The sequence below is a fragment of the Nannobrachium achirus genome (genome assembly GCF_963921795.1).
Source record: "Nannobrachium achirus genome assembly, chromosome: 7".
NCBI classification, from domain to species: domain Eukaryota; kingdom Metazoa; phylum Chordata; class Actinopteri; order Myctophiformes; family Myctophidae; genus Nannobrachium; species Nannobrachium achirus.
This window is the reverse complement of record NC_137816.1, coordinates 1,889,862-1,915,341: the sequence shown is the minus strand read 5'-3', so window position 1 is coordinate 1,915,341 and position 25,480 is coordinate 1,889,862. Positions and strand designations below refer to the sequence as shown.

Here is a 25,480-nt window from a genome sequence, read left to right as displayed (position 1 = left end):
GCACTTTATAGGTTTTTTAGGCTAAGCATTATTATTATTGTCTTGGTGCAGACACTTACTGTATGTATATATGTGTATATCTTTTGGCACTGCGTTGATAAGTAATTCCTTATGTTTGAATGAATGGACCATTGTAAGTTCTTTGAGTTTGCAATATGCTTAGAAAAGTGCTTTAAAATTGCAATCCATTATAGAAACCTTAGGTACTACTATTCTTTGTTGTGTTGTGTCTTTTTCTACTGATCTCGACACTTTATTTGTATATATATTTTTTAAACTTATAGTTGCTCTGTATGCGCGTTAGAGCTGGGATACCCGACCGAAATCCGACGGGACCCGACAAGCCCGACGGGCTCGGGCTCGGGTCGGACGCATTTTCATAATTAATTGTCGGACGTCGATTCGAGTCGGACATATTTTTGATATAGCCTCTGCCTACCTATGACATGCATCATGCACTCTCTCTGATGATGCACGCAGCGTGCAACTCCTGTGTGTGTGTGTGTGTGTGGCACTGTGACTGTGTGTGTGTGTGTGTGTGTGTGTGTGTGTGCTGCTCGCGCTAATGCTGCAGCCACGGAGACAACTCTGACCACGGAGAAAAGTCCCACGCTGAGGTAAACGCGCAGCGCGCTGTAGTGGTTTGGAAGTGTCGTGCTGCTGAATGGAGCTCCTAGCTTGTGTTCCACTACTGTCTCTTGCATTGGATGTTTATTTTTCGGCGCTGTTGTGTGCAGTCGCAGTGCACTGTGCCAGGCCAGCCTCGTCCGTCCGTCGGTTCAACACACATCACATCACTCAAGTAAATCCTGGCTTATACTTCTTCATCACGGCGTGTTCCGTGACAAAATGTGGCTGATCTGCAAGCTCTCAACGCCTCACATCCGCGACGCGTTGTGAGCTTGTAGATCTGCTATTTTCCAGGCGCAGAAACTTGCAGTGAGACATCGAGCGCAGCGCACGTTATTATTTTTTATAATTTAATAATCGACATAGCCTACTATTTGAATACTTTCACAAACTACAGCGTGGCTTAATATTCACATTAAGGGTAACAAGCAGGCACGCTGCATGCACTGCACATTATAACACGTTTGCTAGTGAGTGTAAATCAGTGGCTTCATCAAAGAAAAAGAAACGAGGCGAAAAAGCGTTGAAAACATAAGGTTCGGGCCTCGGCTCGGGTCGGACGCTTTTTCATGATTAATGCTCGGACGTCGACTCGGGTCGGACAGAAAACTGTCGGACACGGGTTCGGAACGGACAGAAAAAATGGGCCCGATCCCAGCTCTAATGCGCGTGCTTTTCCTGTATTGTTGATTCTTCTTTCTTGTTTGATTTTTTTGTCGCTCGGCTACACAACAGTCCTTTTTCTTTTTCTTACTGTCCTGTAACTTGTAACCTTGACTGCTGTGTGACTCTGGGTGACTGAATTTCCCCCTTGGGATAATAAAGGTATCTATCTAAACCATGGTTTCATTTACAGAGAAACGTTTAGAGGATGAGTTGATCAGCGAGGCAGGATATACTGTTTTCTTAGGCTAAGTATGAAGATGTTTTCTCCCATCGTAGACAATGGAGCCAAAGACAGCAGTGGGGGAAGTGGAATGAATGTCACACAGAAGTGATTAATGTTTAAGTGGATTCATTATGCAACCTTTCAGTGTGCCTTTATCGCCCTCATCTATTTTTGATTCCAGCAAGCCTGACAGTGACTGAGGACAATACCAGCCTTCAATTTAGATAAAGGATGGTAAACGTTTCCCCGATAATCACAAACGTTATCTCCTTTTTGACTGTATAGGAACCGAGCTCCAACTTGGTTGTTACACACTCGCCATGTTTAAATGGACAGACAGAAGTTCAGAGGCGTCAATTGGGTATGGCAGGGGTATGCACTGCAGCTGCCATACCCTGGGTCCAGGGGGGAAAATAAAAGTAACTTTTAAATATAAATCCATGAATGTCTCTTTGTCCATCTTGCTGGTTATTATGTTGTTAAATTACAGTAAAATAACTACGAATGCAAAATGTAACAAAATGGTCACTTTAACAAGGTATTATAATTATATTCTACACACTTGTATTCTCCCCATCTTGACAAAATGGTATGTTCCCAGGTTGCGCAGGTCAGCTGCACAGGTGCAATTCATTATTGTTAATTGTAGCACATTTACTAACATCATGCCAAGTTTTAACCTGACTTGCGTCAGATGGTGGCAGTAGTGCGTAGGCTACCGCTCTACTTTACCATCTGAGCTCTCTCGGTGGGAGTTGATATGAGTGGTTGGAGTTGGCACTCCCAGACTGTGACAGAGAGACGGCCACATCCAATCACCTGCTAAAGAATTTCAAAAAATGGCCCGCCCCTTACATCGAGTCTGCCCGAGAGATCTCAGATGGTAAAGTAGAGCGGTAGCCTACGCACTACTGCCACCATCTGACGCAAGTCAGGTTAGCCAAGTTTAGCTGCACTTGAACAACCATTCCAGGCTGCCATATCCAGAATCCAGCCCAAGAAACCGTAGAAACCTGTGTAAAAAACTGTCAAAACTCGTTTTTTTCAGACATTGTGAAAATAGCCGATCTACATGCTCACAACGCCTCGCAGCGCGAGGCGTTGTGAGCATGTAGATCTGCTTTTTTCACAATAGAACCGTGTTATACAAAATGTAATGGCTCTTTTCCATGAGGACTCCCATCTTTGCCATACCCTAGCTTTTGCTGAACTGACGCCACTGCAGAAGATTGAAAAGGGACACATCTTTTGCAGAAAACAGTTTATGACCTGTGTGAATGAGTGAGGTCACTGTTTTAGTACGGTAAGTTAAGCTGTTTCTATGGAGAGTGAAATACTTAATATAAAAACTATTGTTCTGTCCTGGGATTATGGTTTAATTTTCTGGCAGTATGTAGTGGTGTTTATGACCAGCGAGGTGTGAGATAATGTGTTTTATAATGTCCCAATTGAAAATCATAGCAGCAGTAAATGTAAAAATAGCTTGTAGATCTGCTATTTTTGAAAAATCGTGAAAATTAGAAGTTTGACCCGATTCTATAAGTGTCTTTTGAATCCTTCTAAGATTTTTGGAAAAACCTATGTTTCTATGTCAGCAATCTGGCCAGCCATCGTCAAAGAAAAGGTCCTTTTCACTTAAATGGAGCTCAGTTAGTCTGTTCTTGAGAGACTACTATGTCAGTGGTTCTCGGACCCCTATCTCAAAATATTTAGTTCCAGGGACCACCCAGAAGCAAAATTTCAGTTACAAAGGTTCGCTTTGAAAATACATATATTCAAAGATTTGCACACATTTTCACGGCATTTTCAAAAATAGCAGTGAGCTTGTATATCTGCTGTTTTTCACTGGTTAAACATTCAATAATTCTAGGCCTAAATGGGTTGTTAAGTAAATGTCCAACCTGATCTCTTCCTCTGGGGTGTGGAACTGCCATGATATTGGCTGGTGAGTGGGGAGGTAGATATCGTCGTCACTGGACAGACAGAAGTCAACTTTGACCCTGTGACATGGCTTGTGCTCACTTTCCTGTTTTGGAGGACAGCAGAGGAAAGATGAGTGGGAGAGAGAGGGAGTACATGCAGGTGGTGTTCTTTCTGACCAGTGTTGATTTCGTCGACTAAAACTATAATGAAAAAAATGTTTGTCGACTGCGTTTTTTTACTGACGAAAACTAAATAAAAACGAAATAAAAACGAAGCTGTGATGACTACAACTAAGACTAAATATATTGACAACTTCGTCAACAAAATAAAAACTAGACTAAAACGTTAGGGAGGGACTAGTGGAGAAGAGAGTCATTTTATGTTTGGTTGCTCTCAGGTGTTGCGTGCTGAAAATAGCTGATCTACAAGCTTATTTTCAGCACGCAACCAAGTGTAAAATCAGTCATTACGATGCCATCAAGGCCTGCCAAAATACATTTCAGTTGACTAAATCAACTGTAGATTTAGTCGCCTAAAATCTTATATTTAGTCGACTAAAATTAGACTAAAACTAAAAAAAATCAGGTGACTAAATTATGACTAAAACTAAATTTCATTTTATTCAAAAGACTATGACTAAAACTAAATCTACATTTGCTGTCAAAAACAACACTGTTTCGGACACAGACCAAGACAGACTTGAGAAAACAAGAGCAACACAAACCGAAAGCTTTTCAACCTGTTCGCTCACCACAATGCTCAAGAGGAAATCACTGTGGTTTACGAACACGTCATTGAAGAGAGCACAATGCAGAGCCAACCACCCCTGTGACAGGCTCATGTGCTGTGCTACAGTATGTATGACATGTGAGAGCTAATTATCAGGCATGCTATTTCTGTCTGTGTCGGTTATTACAGTTAGAGGCCTGCAACAGGTAAACATAAGCAACCGGTACTGCATGAAGGCAAACAATACTGTATGTGCACCCATTCATTCATTCATATACACATACAGAGCTGCAGGGGTCTTCAACGTTTTCAAGCCAAGGACCCCTTAGTTGAGAGAGAGATGAAGCAGGGACCTTTTCATAGATTCCATATAGTTTCATTGTTTGACAGCAAAATCATAAGTGTATTTTGGATTCATGTCAGGTTGTTTTCAGATACGTATTTAACCACTTGAATCGACAATACATAACTTGACATTTCACTTTTTTTCTTTTTTCCCCTCTACAACAAACGTCTTTGCCGAAAATAGCCGATCTACAAGCTCACAGCGCCTCGCGCTGCGAGGCGTTGTGAGCTTGTAGTTCTGCTATGTTTGGCTAAAGTTCTTAGAATATGGACACTAGGGTTCAAGTGGTTAATATAAAAAAGGAGAAAAAAGTTTCTATCACACAAAGATTTGGAGGACCCCCTGTAGTAACTCTGAGGACCCCCTAGGGGTACTGGACCCCCTGTTGAAGACCCTTGCAGTACTGTACAGCACATGCACATACAAAATCACTCACTCAATCACTCACCCACTCAAAGGAAATGACTGATACATAAGCATGCCTTTAATTTGAAATTAGTACATACAGGACTTGGCGGCATGATTACATTAAGTTTACACCGAGATGTTAATATGTTGAATATTTTTACTGTGTGCCGTCTTCCAAGTTGGGGGGGGGGGGGGGGGGGGGGAGAAGACAAATTAAATTCCAGTCCAGCAAAGCTATATCCACCCTATTATTTATTTTTCTTTCTTATTTAGTATTAAAATTGTTTACACACAGAATTAGTACGTGTTTTCTAGTGTATAATGACAAAGATGAATATTATAATGTAAATAAATATGGATAAATATTTAATAATGATTTGCGCAGCACACCACAGCATGAGCAATACTGTAACATTCATCAGTTTGCCACACATGGCTGTTTTCACGCATTCGTAACTTCTCAGATCACACAACACAGGTTTATTTTCAGATCTTGAAGAGTCAAAGATGTTTCTGATATCTGAATCTTCACAGCCATGACTGAGATTGTCAGCCCAATGACTCTCACAGACTCACACTAAAAGAAACAAGCCGACTGCTGTGATCAGCATGGACTAAAGCCCAGTGTTGTTTTTGACAGGAAATTTTGATTTAGTTTTAGTCATAGTCTTTTGAATAAAATCTCTTTTAGTTTTAGTCATAATTTAGTCACCGGAAAAGTTTTAGTTTGTCTAATTTTAGTCGACTAAATATCATAAGATTTTAGGTGGACTAAATTTACAGTTGATTTAGTCAACTGAAATGTATTTTGGCAGGCCTTGATGACATTGTAATGGCTAATTTTACACTTGGTTGAATGCTGAAAATATCGATCTACAAGCTCACAACGCGTCGCGCTGAGCTTGTAGATCGGCTATTTTCAGCACGCAACACCTGAGAGCAACCAAACATAAAATTACTCTCTTCTCCACTAGTCCCTCCCTAACGTTTTAGTCAAGTTTATATTTTGTTGACGAAATTGTCAATATATTTAGTCTTAGTTTTAGTCATCACAGCTTAGTTTTTATTTAGTTTTCGTCGGAAAAAAATGCAGTCGACAAAAAAAAAATCGTCATAGTTTTAGTCGACTAAATCAACACTGCTAAAGCCACATGTAAGGAATGCCCAGTTTGTGTACCAGGCCCCAAAGAAGAGTGACCATGCAGTTAGACTAGACCAGGGGTCTTCAGCTACTTCAACAGGGGGTCTGGGACCCCTAGGGGGTCCTCATAGTTACTACAGTGTGGCCGCCAAATCTTTGTGTGATAGGATACTTTTTTACATTAACCACTTGAACCTTAGCATCCCTATTCTGAGGGGAACTTTAGAAGAAATAGCAGATCTACAAGCGCATAACGCCTATTTTCGGTGATAACGGTTTAAGTGATTAAATATCTGAAAATACACATGAATCCAACATACAGTGATAGTGCTGTCAAACAAGTCTGCAACAAATGTATACAATAGTAGGGCTGTCACAACTATTACAATTAATCGTCTAATCGCAATTATTTGAGGTAATCGCAATTAATCGTCATAATCGTTTCCATGTTGAGAAATGTTAATATAGTTACAATCACTTTCAAAAAGTAGTGGAAATAGCAGATCTACAAGCTCACAACTGTGAGCTTGTAGATCGGCTATTGCCAATATCAATGTTCTTTTTTAAGTATAAAATTGTCAAATATGTCAGTAATTTCTTTGTATATTTAAGTTGTGTGTCATGATTGCCATGTGCAACTTCAAAGCCTAAAAGCCAAACAGAAATGTAATTGTCAGCGACAAATACACAATTAAATTGTTCATCGCAATTATTTGAGTGACAATTAATCATCATGTAAATGTCATCATCGTGACAGCCCGCGTACAATAGTGGGCGTCCCTGCTTCATCTCTCTCTCAGCGAAGGGACAACTGGACTAGACAATAGCCATGTTTCCATAAACTTATTCGAATTAGGGAAGCGAATTATTAGAAATACGCATTAAGACAAAGCGAATTTAGCATGTTTCCATTTGTGGGTGTCATTCGAATTAGCGACGGTCGCATGAGTTGATCGGGCTGATTTTTTCAGACCGAACCAGAGCACTGCACGTCTGACTGCTGTGACTCGGTCACTGTCTAGTAGTGGGAAGAAGGGGTTATCAATCATCATGGCCCCAAATAACTTTTAAATATCTTACAATTGGCGACGAGTCTCTTACGAAATTGGCAAGAGTGCCTCTCAATACATAAAGCTATATAACCTCTCCATCATCGGCAATAATCAGTGGTGTGTGTTCCCCACACTCCCGCGCCCCCACCGTTGCGGTCAGGTTCACCGGGAAAACCGTGGTTTCGTCGCTGCACAGTGCTCATGCTGCAAGCTTCAGCGTTCTCTGGAAGGTGGCCGATCTGCAAGCTCACAACGCGACGCGGACTGCAGAGACGCGGATGCGAGCTGCTGTGAGCTTGTAGATCAGCCACTTTTGGCGTGTGATGAGGAAGTGTTAGCCACGGATGGCTTGACTCCGGGAGGTGAAAACGGGAGGAATTTACTCACGGTCCGTGTCACTCCGTGTGTAACAAACAACCGGTTTGTTTTGTGGGCTAACGCTATACAATGGACGTTAAGCGGCAGAGGAAAGTGTTAAATTGGAGGACGATATGGACCCAGAACGTCATAATCTATTCGCATTTATTGTCTGACCCGTTTCCATTCACAAATGCGCATTTAGTTTATTCGATAAAGCCTCAAAATCCTCCTCCTCCAAGCGGATAACTTTTTTTGTGGATAATGAAAGTTTATTCGCATTTTGAAGTGTTTCCATAAAAAGATTTTGCGAATAAGCCGTTAATGCGCAAAAAGTGGCTTTATGGAAACGCCACTAATGACACGGTGGACTGGAATACACTCAATTTCACTTAGTGTAAAATCTAAATGTTCACCTCTGGGATTATTAAAGTGTTATCCTATCCTATTAACGATTTTGCAGAGTCAGTCATGTGGGCGGTCGGGGTCTTGACATCGTAATAAAACAGAACAGTTGATCAGTTCTGTTTTATTACTGGTACCAAATCTCACCATGTGAGGCTGGCACACCTCTCCTCTGTAACTACGCACATCCTCAAGGTCCAGGGTGGCTGTCACAACCTCCTGTAAGACGGACACACATGTATGTCCACATAACGGAGAAACATCAAGGGACACAAACACAGATATAAAGAGCTAGATGCCTCGTTCGCCTCTGCAGTTAATTGGAGCGATGTGCAAAAGTTCTAGACCGGACTTCCTGAAAAAACAAAGGGAACGCTGTCAGTCAAAGTGACTACTGGCCAATCACAGTGTGTCTTTTCGGTGACTTTTCCAAGGACCACAATTCAATTCAACAGAGCCAGTTCCGATGTTGCGCTGCTCAGCTGTTCTTATAGGCTGCATACGTAAAGACCAGCCCCCACCTGCCTCTGATTGGCTTACCGACTTCCGTATGTGTGACGCACGCGGAAGCAATGAACACGGAAGCGACGAAGATTCCCTTGGTTGCTCAATGCATACGCCCCCTAGCCGAAGGAGGCGTCTAGCTTTATATGTCTGTGGACACAAATATTATAGGTGCAGTAAAGTTACATTCACAACATCAAGAGTCTTTTTTTTTTCTATCATTTTTATCCCACGATTTTGCAACCCATTTTCACCCAGTGCCAATTGCCTATGTAATCCTGGGCTCTGCTCTCCCTCTGCCGCGCCTGGGGAGACAACGGACTGACCTCATGCTTCCTTCTATGCATGAGGAGTCCAAGTTGTTTCTTTTCACCTGACAGGGGGGATTTCCCCGGGATGGACGTAGCAAGGAACACGTTATTCCAACCAGTTCCTTTCCCCTCCATCAAGTGCCCTGGCTGGCCAGGGGGAGGCATTATTGAGACCAGGATTACTGCATGTTTTTGTGAGGGTATCAACCCTAGGAGACACGGGGAGAACATGTAAACTCCACACAGAAAGTCCCGATCGCCGACCCCACTTAGGGTGTGGGCGCTGATGATGCGGAGGGAGAAACACGCCCCCAGCACCCACAGCGTCCCCCGGCGTGAGGAGAAGTGCTAAGGGCCCGTGCACACTGGGCCGAGCCCGGGGCCGATTCCCCGGGGCCGATTGTCAGGATGATCCCCTGGGAAAATCGTTCGGTCGGCCCCGGACTCGGTCTTGGGTTTGAACGGTACCCCGACACGATCGGATTATGTTAATTAGCTTTTTATGATCTCGGGACTCGTCTGGGGCTCTCCCGAGAATATAAAAAAAGCTTGATATTCTCGGGTCATCGGGTAGGAACCCTTTACAATTATTGTCGTCTGAATGAGCACACGGGATTGCTTCAGATTATATGAAGCCAGATCCTCCTCCTTTTTTTTATGCTGTGCAGAGTGTAGGCTATTCTGTCACCTCACAATAGAATAGCCTACACTTTTATTATTATTAGTAGCCTACTTACTTTTTACTTTAGCCTACTTTCTCCCTAAAATGTTGTAATCACTTGTTCAAAAACGTTATAGCCTATAGCGTTCTTTTTTTTCCTTTTTTTCTTCTGCGCAGTCATTTGGCGACAAGGCATGCAGTGTAGGCCTATTCTATCACCTCACGAAAGCCTTTCCCCACGACAACACATGGGGATATATAATATATATTTTTTATATTTATAAAAGATAATATATTGGGCTATCATCATGGTGGTTGATGCTACTATGCCACATTATTCATTTAATGTAATACTCAAAGTCAGAGACATTCCATTGCATTCCTTTTTTTTTTTTTTACTTTTACGCGCGGGCTGCGGGCACATCATTGCGCCTCTCGTGCTGTCAGTTTGTTCATTGGTCCTCAAAGAGGACCGCCAGTCCTTGGGGAGTTCCAGGGGGTCCCCAGCTAAATGATATTGAGGAACCTAGGCCTGTCCCTATTCTATATGCTTGGATGAGGTGGTGGGACAGTAAAAAAAAGCGAGAGGTTAAACTTTTTTTTTTCTGCGACTGCACGCAGGTTTGGACATTCATAATTGCTATTAGCTGATTAAGCTCATGTCTGTTTAATGTCTGGCTGGTTGCCGTTAAAATGCTGGTTGATGCTATATGCCACATTATTATTCATATAATGTCATCATACTCAAAGTCAGAGAGACATACATTCCTTGGGATTTTTTTTTCTTTTTTACTACGTGCGGTCTTTTTTCTTGTTTTGTTTGGTGTTGTATGACCACAACTCATTAACACCACGCAATTTAGGCTATTGTTCAAAAAGGTATATCATTCCCACGTAATATTACAGTGCACACAGGATTATTTGGTCATCAAAATGCGCAGCATGGTTATGTTCCCAAAATAACAGATCTGTTCTCTGTAGACGCAGCCATGGCATGCAGTCCATTGTGAGCTTGTATCTGCTTTTTTGGCTATCAACGAACGCGAAGATGGATATTACATGAAAAAGGTTCACGACTCAGCCTAATATATTAATAAATTAAAAGGGTTCTAAATCGACCTATACAAGTGCTACTCTGACAGTGTTGGTTGAAGGCGCTTTAAGGTGGGACAGTCACAGACTGAGTTCAAGTTTAAACCTCTCTTTCTTTTTTTGTGCGGAGAAAGGCTCACTTTGATGTAATGGGCAATTTCCTATATTAAACATGCACACCTGCAAGCATTCTCAATGATGAGAAGCTTGGCCACTTTTGAGAGCGGACCACCACCTGGAACTGATGCGCTAATTATTTATGTGACCTAGTTTCGCGCAATGATGTAATGATTAATTTGAGCTCCATATAAGTGAGTTCCAACCTGCATCTTTGAGGTGGCTTTTGATGGCGTTTCACCTCGCTAAAAAACCTCCATGATTTTCACCTTCAACAGATTGGCAGCACTGCAGGACTCATTGCATATGCAAACAGAAGGTAATAAAATGGATTTGGGAGCATAGCCTAATTACAATGCGTGTCTCATAAAAAACAATATATATTTTATAGTTGAAGGGCAAATAGACGTTATACACAGTAGTATGGTCGTCAATGTGCGAGCCCATGGCACCTTCCGCGACCCCACGTTGGGTCGGGACACATAGTTTGAGAACCGAGGCAGGAGCCTTGTTTCTTTATTCAATCAACTGCCAGAAAAAATAAAATTAAACTTTTTCCCCAATCAACTCTGGCCCGAGGGGTGGTCATCCAGGATATCTGGCTCATTTGTAATGGTCTCAGATATTTCACTTGGCACAGCGGGATATACCGGGCCCGAATTCAAGACAGAGGATCGCTGTCGTTTGAAATGAACACCGATCAACCCCCGGCTCCGAGTTCTGATCTGATGCAATAACGCATCTCGTCTGGGGGGCCTCTAACCACTGCGCCACCGTGCCCAAAGAGGCATATGTTGTCATGATCCAATAGGCATGTCTCCCAATACTCTATGGGTATAAAGTAACAAGCGTCTTCACCATATATGGTGGCTGGCAATTATAGCAGAGACAGCTCAATACTTTGCCAGCCTGATGTGAATATCTCATAGGTATTTGTTGTGGTTGCTTTAGGCAACACACTATTGTATTTGGTCTGAGAATGTTTGGCCAGTAAAGTGAACCTCAGATTTTTTAACTTTTTGAGTGAAGTCATCCGGATTGTAAGGCTGCAAAACAGAAAAGTTAAACTTTTGGTCATGGTTCACTTAACATTATTAATTTCCAAAACTTTTCCAGAATATTTAACCCGATTTCCAGGACTATATAACAATAATTCAGCTCAATAACGAGTCGCTTACTCCTATGTGCAATGCCCAAAGACAGGTAGTGTATGCCAGTGGTTCTCAACCTTTTCAGGCCGTGACCCCCGAAATAATAATGTTTTAACTGGGGACCCCCCCACCCTGACGAGCACTAAGAGTTGAGGAATTTTGTACAACACGGTTCTATAGTGAAAATAGCAGATCTACATGCTCACAACACCTCGCGTTGCGTAGATCGGCTATTTTCACAATTTCTGCCTCTAATATTTGACAATTTGGCCCATGTTTAATTTGTCATTTCAGAGGTATTAACAAAATCAATAACCAAAGACAATGCATAGCCATTTTCTTTCAGGACCTTTCCAGAACTGGAAAAATATTTTTCTAATTTCAAAATATTTCCAGGAATTTCATGACCGTGGGAACCCTGAACCACACATGTAATCTAAATCCATACCACATCATCCATGGAGAACTGTCTGCCATGTGCCACAATATCACCATTGATAGCCACCATGGCACAGCCATCATAATAGACGCGGTCCCCATCACAGCCCTTCTGGTTGGCATAGAGGTAGATCCCCCCACTCTGGAAAACAAAATAAGATGAGCAGTTAATGGCAGCCTTTCTATTCTATATTAAGCTGATGAAATGCATTAGCTGTTTGTATTATTCCAATAGTGCCTTTTTTTTACAGATATATATACAAGACTTGCATTCTGCGCAGAGTTGCTACACTCTTCTCATTTTACTCGTCTCTCACGCGTGAATCAAAACAGCATCCCGACAATGGAACAAGGGGGGAGCGCTTGTTTTCGTTGGGGATGACGGAGGCACGCCGGCGTTATATTATAAACACAATCTGATCTAGCAATCATGACATAGGCTATTTATTCTAATCATTAATTCACTATGAAGTGTCTTTAATTATAATTAAAGTAAAAATAGTCAAATATCAAGAACTAATTGTTCTGCCCACAACCTTATCAAACCAAAATACATAAACTACTGTAAATGTAGGCCTATTATAACTATGATAATGGTTCTTAATTAGTCCCAATTATTAAGTATAATACTTGACCTTATAAATATAGAATGTTTATGATTATATATGTTATGAAACATCGCATAGTCGAGCGTTGCGACGGTCGCATTAGCCGACTCAGCGCCGTTACCGACTTATGTGCCGTTATGGACAGAATAGTAAATCTTCAGCCCCCAGAATTTCGTCACCTCCGCACGGTCCAGGGGAACACAACGGAGCGCTCCCTACCTCCGGTTCAGCCAATCACAAGCTTCCACTGCCGATACCGGGATGCTGTTTTGATACACGCGTCTCTCACTATAAATATACTTAAGGACTTTTCACACAGAAAGCGACTGACATGTCTAGTAATTAATTTTCTACGAGATGAGAGTGGGCAGGTAGATTACACATAAGCAGAGAATGCACAAAGGACATTAAGATCTCATTCTGGACATCCTGCAGTGATCACCTCTTAGGGAATCTGAGGACACATCACATATCCATTTTAACAATTCATATTCTGGTTGTGAATGTTGTTTATGTTTTAAAGTTTTAAACAAGGAGAAGTCCGACTGGACTTGTTTCCCCTAGGTGAGTGTGTATTAGGGCATTCACCAAATATTTTGAATATTCGAATATCAAAGTCACTATTCGACGTTGTTCACCGAAGTCAAATATTCGCTTATTTTTTATTTTGTTATTGTTTTGTCTTTAAAAATATGTTATATTTCTTCATGGTTAACAATTTCTCTGCCATTTTAAACATAGCTGTAGTAAGCAGCTGCCAAATTGTCCTTACCTTTTAACGTGGGCACGCGCACGCATCGTGCACAATCTGTGCGCGACTCATCTAGTAGACGTGTAGACTCGGTGACAAGCTTTCGAATACAAAAAACCCCATTGAAAAAGACATATCCGTTGCCACGCTGTATCTCTGCTTATCAGCCAGTGTTTACATGAAAAAGCATTGAAAAAAGCCAACTTTGCGCTATGGTAACACGTGGACACGTTCGCGCACAAAACGCACGATATGTGCGGGGATCATAATCCAGGCGTGTAGAGACTGGATCAAAGTTTCCAAACGCAAAAATCCGATTGAAAAACGAGCGTTCCATCGCCGAGTAGCTTCCACTTATGTTACACAGTAAACCAATGGAGGCGGGACTATGGCCCAGGCTCAGACTGGATACGGAAAGCTGGATCCGGTCCAGACCGGAAATGACCGGATACAGTTAGGGGGGCGGGCCTAAAGAGCCAGAATCAGCGAAAATCTGCGCTAATACTTTTAATCCTTTCATAATGATTAAAGCTAATTAAACTTTACGGGCTCTACGGGCATGGCAGCGCGGTACAGCGGGAAATCTACGGTCTCTACGGGGATCGCGAGGTATGAGTTAATAAAGCTTGGCTAGATAGGAAGTCATAAGAACCCTGACAAGCACTTGGAATTGTAGGTATTACATTTAATGTGACTCTGTTCCACAGATAAATATTGTGAACACGAGGCGTTGTGAGCATGTAGATCAGCTATTTTCACAATGTTCGCCTCTTGCTTACTTAATATTTGACAGTTTGGCCAGTCCTGTTGAATATTCAACTATTCGAATACTTTGAGGTCGAATAATTCAAATACTAAAAATCACTATTCGTGAATGCCCTAGCGTGTACTCACCTGTAAATATGTAAATAGTAAATTCATGTGTAGCATTTCTGAAAGAGTCAACAATTATGATCTATGTAAACAGAATAATGTATTATATCCATAACTATGAACTGCATCAGTCTTTGTGTCATTATTTATAACAGAAGGATAGATCAATATTATTGAGGTTGGCTACAGAGAACACTCCTGTGCTTCCTCCCTGTGAAAGAACACAATGATGCCATCTGGTGGTTACTTGCTTAAAATACCTGCATGACTTTCCATTACAGTTTGAGTGCATGTGTGCAGGGCAGGTCAGTGTTGATTTTGTCGACTAAAACTATGACGAAAAATGTTTGTCGACTGTGTTTTTTTCACTGATGAAAACTAAATAAAAACTAAGCTGTGATGACTAAAACTACGACTAAATATATTGACAATTTCGTCAACAAAATAAAAACTAGACTAAAATGTTAGGGAGGGACTAGTGTAGAAGACAGTCATTTTATGTTTGGTTGGTCTCCAGTGTTGCTTGCTGAAAATAGCCGATCTACAAGCTCACAACGCGTCACAGCGCGGCGCGTTGTGAGCTTGTAGATCTGCTATTTTCAGCACAGAACCAAGTATAAAATCAGTCATTACGATGCCATCAAGGCCTGCCAAAATACATTTCAGTTGACTAAATCAACTGTAGATTTAGTCGCCTAAAATCTTATGATATTCAGTCGACTAAAATTAGACTAAAACTAAAACGTTTCAGGTGACTAAATTATGACTAAAACTAAATGAACATTTTATTAAAAAGACTATGACTAAAACTAAATCAAAATTTGTTGTCAAAAACAACACTGGTGCAGGTGCAAGTGTACCTTCTGGGTGGCAGATTTGATCATGTTGACTCTGAGGTCGGCCTTGCGTAACTCATGGTGGCTGGCTGAGGAGTTGGTGATTATTTCCACCCCATCCAGACCCATGTGTACATGAGGGCTAAGGGAGCAGAGATAACACAAACTCTTTTTTTATTTTAACAGTGAAACCATTATGGACAATATAATAATAGTAATATTAATAATAATGTTTGTTTTTGTTAGGCATGGAAAATAGTGATGGTGGTATGTGGAAGGGCTGCAGTTATTAACAAGTTACTGTGGCTGGAGTAATAAAACGGCACAATGGTTGCTTTTATGCATAGGCAATGTCAGTATCTAGGAAAGTTCATATAGCACATACATTTCATAACTATTCAGTACTGTAACATTTTAAAGGCATAAAAAGGCATTTGACGACACGTGAAAAAATAAATATAGTCACAACATCAAGGAGACTCAAAACTGGTTGTGTTAAATGACTAATCCACATAGTAATGGGACTCTAACTCAATAATATTGATCAAAATAAATGGGATTTTAACCCATCAACAATAAAAGGAATACAATAGGATAAACCAATTCTCTTATACTTATCTACATGTATACACTACCTTCTAGGACTCCAGAGCTCCTGACATATCTCACTCCCAATGCAGGTGTCCTTGGTAGAAAGGACGCAGTAACCAAAGGGAACAGTATCCTTGAGGACACACAAGATGTCAGTTAGTTTCAAATCATTCCAGGGACCCCCAGAAGCAAAGATTTTAGTTACAAATGTTCGAGCCAAAGTATAAAAAAAAAATATTACACAGATGCTTTCACGTATTGTTTCCCCCCCTTACATTACACCAGGGGTGTCCAAACTTTTTTCAAAGGGGGCCACATTAGAAAATATTAAAACACCCAAGGGCCGACTACATTTCCTGATATAATGTAAACAAAGGCCCATACATATCATCGTTGTCGGGTGAAAACCAAAAAAAAGAAAAGAAAAAAAGTTCGTTTTCATCATTTTAAAAATGATTTAAACTAGTGAAAACAGCCGATCTACAAGCACGCCTCGCGTGCTTGTAGATCTATTGTTTTCACTACTTTTGTGCGACCGCCTTATACTCTGGGAGAATATTATTGTTTGACAGTACTGGTGGGCTGTTTATAATAAAATTTAGGAATGAAGCAGAGGGCCGTATAAAATGTGTCCTCGGGCTGCATTTGGCCCCCGGGCCGCACTTTGGACACCCCTGCATTACACAGATGCTTTCACATATTTTTTTCCCCCCCCTTACATTATTATCCCACGATTTTTGTAACCCATTCTTTCACCCGGTGTCAATTATCTAATGTAAACCTGGGCGCTACACTCCCTCTGCCAACCTGGGGAGAGCAACGGACTGACCTCATGCTTCCTTCTATGCATGAGGAGTCCAAGCCGCTTCTTTTCACCTGACAGGGGAGAGATTCCCCGGCTGGACGTAGCGCGTGGAAGGAACACGTTATTCCAACCAGTTCCTTTCCCCTCCATCAGGTGCCAGGGGGAGGCAGTATAGAGACCAGGATTACTATTATGTTTTTGTGAGGGCACCTACCCCAGGAGACACAGGGAGAACATGCAAAACTCCATACAGAGCCATTTTTCCAACCCCACCTAGGGTATGGCCAATGATGATGCAGAGGAGAGAACACGCCCCCAGCGCCCACCGCATCCCCAGCGGGAATAAAAACCCAGGACCTTCTAACTGTGATGCGACAGCGCTACCGACTGCACCACCGTGCCGCCGCTTTCCCCGTTTTAATGGTCTAAGTCAGGGTTCCCCAATTAGTTTTCCCCAAGGGCCGAATTATGTCTAGGGTACCAAGCCGAGGGCCACAACATTGCAGGGGGCGACGGTGGCGTTCCCGATACTCCACCGACAGTTTTCGTTGTTGTCGGGTGAAAATCTTGTGTCCAAAACCGTTTGTTTTGAATTTATCATTTTAAAAATGATTTAAACTAGTGAAAACAGCCGATCTACAAGCACACAACGGCTTGTAGATCTGCTGTTTTCACTACTTTTGTGCGACGGCCTTGTATGATTTGCGAAAGAACGTACAAATTTGGAGATACGAGATTTCCACCCGACAACGACGATATACTAGTGTTGTTGCTGCCCTTATACCACCATTATTACTGGGGTTGGTGTGGGCCAGACAGTAGACCCCCGCGGGCTGCAAATGGCCCGTGGGTCGCCTATTGGGGAACCCTGGTCTAAGTGATTAAACCCCCACCCCCAGCTCAGTACAGAGGAGTATAGTGGTCTTACCTGTCCCGTCACCTCCTGGATCATTCTGGGCAGGAAATACTCCTCTACACATCTAGAGTGAAAAGACATGTGACAATTTCTAACCAATCAAATGTATAGAGGAATATTATCAAAATGACACCAGTTGAGTATTATTATTCAAACATATTAATCATGTTAGATGGTTTTAGAAGATTTTCTTGGGGAGACATCCAACAAATGTGTCTGTCAAAGACCAATTTGGACGAGCTACACCCAAAGATTCTAAATTCTGTAAGGAGTTTTAAAAGTAAAATAAAACATAAGAGAATGTGCCAATGTGTGCTCATTATCAGTACATTATCAATATCGAAAGTAGCATTATATGGCATTGGCAATACTGATATAACTGTCAATGGCCAATCTTGGCTAAAGCCACTGTACAGATTTACATCTGATGCCATGTTGCGAGGACCAACCTGACTGGGTTCCACGGTGAAAACCAGCGCAACTCCCTGTAGTTCCCAGAGTTAGCCATGTACATTTTAGGTCTTATGAGTAGTATCTTCCTTCAGAACAGACGCAGAATAAGACAACAAATTAGTTTAGTAGACACCAACGGCGGAAGACATATTCAGATATTTTCCATTTAGAACGGGTACACATTATTGTGTATCATTATTTTATGCTTTAACTATTGAAAAATAGCAGATATACAAGCTCACAGCGCGAGCTTGTAGATCTGCTATTTTTGAAACATCGTGAAAATGTGAATTTTGACCCGATTCTATAAGTGTCTTTTGAATCCTTCAAAACCTATGTTTCTATGTCAGCAATCTGGCCAGCCATCGTCAAAGAAAAGGTCCTTTTCACTTAAATGGAGCTCAGTTAGTCTGTTCTTGAGAGACTACTATGTCAGTGGTTCTCAAACCTTTTCATGTGAAGGACCCCCAAAATTATATTTATTTGGCCACAGACCCCCATCTTAAAATATTTTGTTCCAGGGACCTCCCAGAAGCGAAATTTTAGTTACAAACGTTTGCTTTGAAAATACATATATTCAAAGATTTGCACACATTTTCACGACTTTTTCAAAAAATAGCAGATCTACAAGCTCGCAGCGCGGCACTCGGTGCCGCGCTGTGAGCTTGTATATCTGCTATTTTTCACTGGTTAAAGCATTCAATAATCCTAGGCCTGAATGGGGTAAAAGTGGCAATACCACAATATAAAAATACTCTTTGTTACATAGTAAAAAGCCTGTGTTCAAAAGTAAAAGTGCAAAAGTAATGGCATAAAAATATACTTAAAGTACCAAAAGTAAAAGTACCTAAAAAGGTTTCAAAATAGCAGATCTACAAGCTTCATCGTATGATCTATATTGACATTAATCATTCATGTTAATTTCATTTCGCTCAGATTAGGTACCATAGTCTGTGAAAGCCCTTATACGTATCCATTCCAGGTAAGAGATGTACAACTAGATCATAGCTAACATATGGTTTGATAAGCAACATACTGTACCTGTTAAGGAACAGCACTCGACAGTTGTAACGCACATTATGATGCATGATGGGCCTGAGGGTCAAAATAACAAGAAATAATCAGGTACGGGAACAGACAAACAAAGAATTGTATGGTGAATTCAGTGATATATACCCATGAGAAAGACTCATTCTTCTTTAGATGAGGGGTGGCATCATTGGTATTAGTTGTTTAAAGCAGGACATATAGGCCTAAACAACGAGTTTTATATATCACTGACACTAACCAAGATTATTATATTAAAACTCTGTCGAATTGTGCATAATATGCACCAAATATATCACATAGAATCTAATTGATATATGTGGTGCATAATGCACAACTTTAAGTATTTAAAGTGTCCCATGATCTATTTAATAGACATTTAATAGATCATGGGACATTTGAATTCTCTCAAGTAGGGCTGTCACAATTATTACATAATCGTCTAATCGCAATTATTTGACATAATCGCAAATATTTTGTCATAATCGTCATAATCGTGAATGTTGAAAAATGTTCATGCATGTACAAACATTTCCAGAAATAGTGGAAATAGCAGATCTACAAGCTCACAACTTGTGAGCTCGTACAGTAGATCGGCTATTTCCACTATCAATGTTATTTTTAAGTAGAAAGTTGTCAAATATGTCAGTAATTTCTTTGAATATTTAGGTTATGTCATGTGTCATATCTGCCGTGTGCAACTTCAAAGCCTAAAAGCCGAACAGAAATGTTATTATCAACGACAAAAACACAATTAAATCGTTAATCGCAATTATTTGAGTGACAATTAATGGTCATGTAAAATGTCAAATCGTGACAGCCCTACTCTCAAGCATAAAACTATACAATATCATTTATCATAGAAGGAACGTTCAGACTTAAGTTCAGACATTGAGGTAAATAATTTTGACTGCATACATAGGTCTGTTAGAAGTTAGACGCAAGGATATATTACTAACATGCCCACATCACAGATGATGCCCTGGGTGACCGGAGATTCCAGAAGCTTCCTGAGCACCTGGAAACAGTGGAGCAACGTGTCCGACTCGTAGAAGTGATCTGCACAGCCATAGCCACTAAGGAAGATGGACGAGAAGACAGAGAAATAAAGAAAGTCAGCGAGTTGATAGTTAGGTTTGGGTGAAGGTCAGGAGGTTTGTAAAACAATCTTCCGGTTAGTATTATTATTACCCCAATTAGAACGGGTACACATTATCGTGTATCATTATTCTATGCTTTAACTATTGAAAAATAGCAGATATACAAGCTCACAGCGCGGCACCGAGTGCCGCGATGCCAGCTTGTAGATCTGCTATTTTTGAAAAATCGTGAAAAGTAGAATTTTGACCCGATTATATAAGTGTCTTTTGAATCCTTCTAAGGTTTTTTGAAAAACCTACGTTTCTATGTCAGCAATCTGGCCAGCCATCGTCAAAGAAAAGGTCCTTTTCACTTAACTGGAGCTCAGTTAGTCTGTTCTTGAGAGACTACTGTGTCATTGGTTCTCAAACCTTTTCATGTGAAGGACCCCCAAACTGATGTGTATTTGGCCACGGACCCGCATCTCAAAATATCTAGTTCCAGGGACCCCCCAGAAGCAAAAATTGAGTTACAAACGTTCGCTTTAAAAATACATATATTCAAAGATTTGCACACATTTTCACGACTTTTTCAAAAATAGCAGATCTACAAGCTGAGCTTGTAGATCTGCTATTTTTCACTGGTTAAAGCATTCAATAATTCTAGACAAACGCCTCGTGGAGAGCACCTTAACTCATTGGCCGCCATTTTAACATTGACTGTTTGGCTCCCCTGCCATTTTGTTTAATGAAAAAATTGATATATTTTTTTTATATTGACATTTTTCCTAAATTCTGTATTCTGTATTTTGTGTCATACAGGACCTGAATTGAAACAGGACCACCTCTAGTCTCACCAAAAAATAAAACAAATAAATAAAAAGCTTTTTTTTCTATAGTTGCAGCCATCTCAAAATAGCCATTTTTGACCAAAATCCAGCTATAATTGAAACAACTGGAAATATTGACCTTTTTGTGATCGATCGCTTTTCAAGTGGATAACTCACTTGATATTTGTCTTTATGGCTTCAGGCATTATCAGATAAGTGTACTAATGTAATTATGTAATAGGATTTCTTTTTTTTCTTTTTTTTCTGTTTAGAAAAATGCAGAGAAACATATTTTTATTGGCTATGTCTGACCATACACTCAGCAATTTCACATATATACTACTGTATATTGCAGTATTTATGTGAGCATTTATGTGAGCCCCCACTTGGGGGCGCTTTCTCTCTGTCTCTATGTGTCTGTTTTCGGTCTCGGATGGGTTTTGATCTGTACAGGTGCACACACACAAATAGACATCAAAGGGGGCATGAGTCTTTTTTCTAACATGTCCTAGAATGTGAAAATAGCAGATCTACAAGCTCTACAAGCTCAACACATCGCTCTGTGACACATTGAGAGCTTGTAGAGCTTGTAGATCTGCTATTTTCACATTCTAGGACATGTTAGAAAAATGTCTCCCCCTGCCCCTAAAAAAATCCTCTGCACTGCCCTGCTAAACAGCTCCTCTGCGTCTTTGCTCGTTAGTAATCAACACTAGTTGATCTCTTGCTTTTTTGGAGGAGCGTGGTGGGGGAGCGTGGGAGTTTTGGTGGTGGTCCACGACCACCACCCTTGAGAAGTGTTGGCTGGAGACCAGGCAGGGTAGTGAGAGGACGGACCCCCTTTCAGGGACCACTTCACTTGTCTCTGAATCAACTGGATCGCGTCGTGTGAACTTTATGTAATCGGGCAGTTTTATTGATTGATTTTGTAAGAGTTGATTATCGTGTTCCCACTGCTCTGCTGAGCGAAGCGTTGAGCCCGCGGACCCCCCAGGGACCCCCTTTTGCAAAGGACCGCCTGTTGACAATGGCCTGCTTGGCTGCTTGTGGACCATTACAAAACAATATATTATAGCCTGGATATATGGATTATACAGTAACCTGTGGATACTAATCAACCATCATCATTCTCAGGTATGTTTTAGAAGCATTTATATGGCGAATTGGCGATAATTTTTTTGTGTCTTGAGAGAGAGAGAGAGAGAGAGACAGATCTCTGAATCAGAGACTCTGATAGCACTATTTCTTTATGGGACTGTGTGCTGATTAGGACAGGGGGACCACTGAAACAGACAGTGGTCGTGGACCACCAGCCAGCTAAGAGATGTGCACACACACACACACACACACACACACACACACACACACACACACACACACACACACACACACACACACAGCTGTTTTTTTCTTCTCTTTTTTTTCGGCTGCCAGCCTTTTGAGCTCAAATGCGTCTTTTGCCAATTAACTGTGGTTGGGGAGATTTATACATTTGTATTGCAATTTGTACATTATTACAGTCTTTTTTTCAAACACACTTACTTTGATGTGTGATATTTTAGGTTCCCTTTAAGATAAAAGGCTCAGAATTTGTCACGAGCAGGGGGAGAATGTAATTAAACATTACATTATATAAAAGCTAATTCTCGGGACTATCGGGCCTGGCGGGGAGCGACATTGGGATTTTCTCGGGACTATCGGGGGAGGCGGCCAATGAGTTAACGTTTGACGTCATCATTATTATTGTCATCTGGTATGGTAATTTAAAATGGTTGGAAAACAACAGAGACAGCAGCTGAGTGACTTAAGGCCCAAAACGAACAAGAGGAACAGCAAATTCACCACACAGCATATTTTACTTCATATTCACAGGTGGGGTCAGGTGGGATTTATTTTATATTTGTCCTATGCTCCATCTTGCTACTGAGCTCAGGTAATGTGTACTTTGCACAAAGCACATCTTACATGCTGCATTTTGTCAAGTTTTCCAGACAGGTGTTGGAAGATGTTAGTTCATTGTACCTGGATGGTGTGTCCTGTTTTTATATTTTTAGTGCGGGCATTTCCGTTTGTGGACAATAGAGAGCGTCATTCTAAAATATATACAGTACATTTTTTTGTATATGAATTTCCAAAGTCTGGGGGTGCCCGCTGGCCTAGTGGTCAAGGCGCATACCACATACTAGTCTATGATGCCTGCTGGCGTCGCCGGTTTGATTCCCGATCCGGACAACCTTTGCCATATGTCATTCCCCATCTCTCTCCCCATTTCCTGTCAGTCTACTATCCTATCAAATAAAGGCATAAAAAGCCCAAAAACAAATCTTAAAACTTTTTTTTTTTTTTTTTTTTCAAAGTCTGCTAATTATTTCTCCTGCCTTAAGACTCTGCACTGGACTTATTTTTAAGTAGTTTCTATTTGTATGTTATTGTTTGTTACGTTCTATTTTCAGTTCCTCGTAAAAGAGATCTTGATCATATGGGATTTTCAACTGTATAAATTAAGGGGGGGGGGGGGGGGGACATTCTGTTGACAATGTAGACAATAAATAGGCACATACAAAATTACATGTTCCATTCATACCAGATTTCCAGCTCTGGCCCCAGTCTGTATTTAGCCCCATTAGACTTGGCAATCTCAATACCTGGAGAGGAAACACAATAGAACAATTGGCATATCAAATGATATGACTTGGCCTGTGAAAAGAACAGAGAGGTATCATGATTTGGCTGCCTGTATTATGTGCAGATTAAGGAGGAGATAGGGGAGGCAAAGGCAACACAAGAAGGGGTGCTTAGTCTGCTTACAGCTTACTAGGTCATTACACAAACCTGCCTCTGCTGGGGACTGGTTGGAAGTGAACGCATGTGACCTTCCAATATCAACAGGTTATGAGATGCATGGCATGGATTATGGAAGTATATGTGTTCTTCTGACTGAGACATGTTTAGATTTGAATAGCTTTCACTTTATATCTATCCATGGGGGTACAGCAATATTGCACATTGTGTCATTAACTGCATTTTGCAATTCCAAAAATGTGACTTTCACAGTCAACTTTGTGTTCTTGTGTCTTCTTCATGTCTTTTAGATATGCTAAATTATTCAATAATGACACTGTACCTTTTTGTGTAATCCCTGCAAACACCTGCAACCCTAAAACCTGGAGAGAACACTAGCCGTTCTGGCTACTTTACGTTTTCAAACGATCAATAAAGCCATGTGAGTATGGTTTCAAATATCTGTAGCTGTTATGACATACTTACTTTTCAGGATCCTCTCAAAGTTCCCGTCAAAGTCTAAAGCCCACTGATTCAGCGAACAAGTAGCAAGAGTAACTTTACGCCCCATCTCAAATATTCACTGACGCCACAGATTCAACGAGACGTAAAAAGAATGTCTGCTACATAAAGCTATAATTGTCCATAAGTTAAGTTATCCACTTGTGTGCAAGTATGACATTTACTGGCCAGACATAAACACACACTGACACACACCAACACACCTCCTAAACAACACAGCACAGGATGCACCGAGCACGCTGATCCGGGAACAAGAACAGCTCGGCCTTCAAAATAAGAGCAACTCATTAGAATGAAGAAGCAATGTACAACTCTTCAGCAATATGTTTTTAGTGATGAATGATGATGATGATGATGATGATGATGATTTTAATAAGTGTAAAGGCCCATTCCCACTGGGCCAGATAACAGATAAAAAAATCTCTTTCTCCAGATATGTTTCCATTCAAGTGGATGGTATAGTAGATACAGATGTTTACAGTTGATACAGTTGTTTTATCTTTGACAGATATTTTTTGAATGGACAAATATCTGGAGAAAGAGATTTTTTTTATCTGTTATCTGGCCCAGTCAGTGGGAATGGGCCTTAATAATAATAATAATAATAATAATAATTGCACACAGCTGGTGTTTTCCAGCTCTACAATAAAGATGATAGGCTAGCTGTAGTCTCTTTAGTGGGTATTTGTTGATTTAATAGACAGGACATTCTAAATGGGTCAAAGTTCATTTCAGCAGTGTTTTGAATATCAGTGACAGTATGGCAGTATAGTGTGTGCCAGCGGCTACGTCATTGTAGTCCTTAGCGGCCATTTCTTGGGTCAAAACACAGGTGTTTCAATTGTTTGATTGCATAGAACTAATGCTATAGTCTAATCAGAACACCTGTGTAAGGCTGTGTTTACCCAAGAAATGGCCGCTCTTAGAACTACATTTGGCACACCCTATATCAACAGGGAATAAACCTTGGACCCAAGAGCTCAAGCCTCAAGTTGTTCCTTAGCAACGCTGTTATACTGTCTGGTTCGGTCTACATTGATTGAATAACCTGCATTCTGTTACAAACTTTCTCTTAATATGTCAAATAAATTATAGCATTTATCTGGTAAATAATATAGCAGCAATATTGACTAATAGGTCTACATGTTTGCACCACTTAATGCAAACAGCTGGCATGCAGCAGGTGTATTTCTCAATTCCCACGGGAGGGATTGTACAGCGCACTGTTGTGTTG

The 25,480-nt window shown here is 40.9% G+C and overlaps 1 protein-coding gene across 2 annotated transcripts in view; it reads right to left on the bottom strand.

Annotated features, from left to right (window-relative positions):
• The window catches only part of nadsyn1 (NAD synthetase 1), a 50,453-nt gene extending 25,904 nt beyond the window's left edge, over positions 1 to 24,549 (bottom strand). Inside the window, exons 1-11 of one of the 2 annotated variants that reach the window (XM_080729987.1) lie at positions 24,450 to 24,549; positions 23,528 to 23,588; positions 19,994 to 20,110; positions 19,029 to 19,082; positions 17,984 to 18,073; positions 17,547 to 17,598; positions 15,858 to 15,946; positions 15,247 to 15,364; positions 12,165 to 12,296; positions 8,028 to 8,099; positions 3,421 to 3,545 (exon numbers count right to left, since the gene is read on the bottom strand). In XM_080729987.1, coding sequence (XP_080586113.1) covers positions 3,421 to 3,545; positions 8,028 to 8,099; positions 12,165 to 12,296; positions 15,247 to 15,364; positions 15,858 to 15,946; positions 17,547 to 17,598; positions 17,984 to 18,073; positions 19,029 to 19,082; positions 19,994 to 20,110; positions 23,528 to 23,588; positions 24,450 to 24,534 — 995 coding nt within the window. In that variant the 5' untranslated portion in view covers positions 24,535 to 24,549. The other variant, XM_080729986.1, reaches the window with a different exon arrangement.
• Between the last annotated feature and the right edge of the window lie 931 nt (positions 24,550 to 25,480).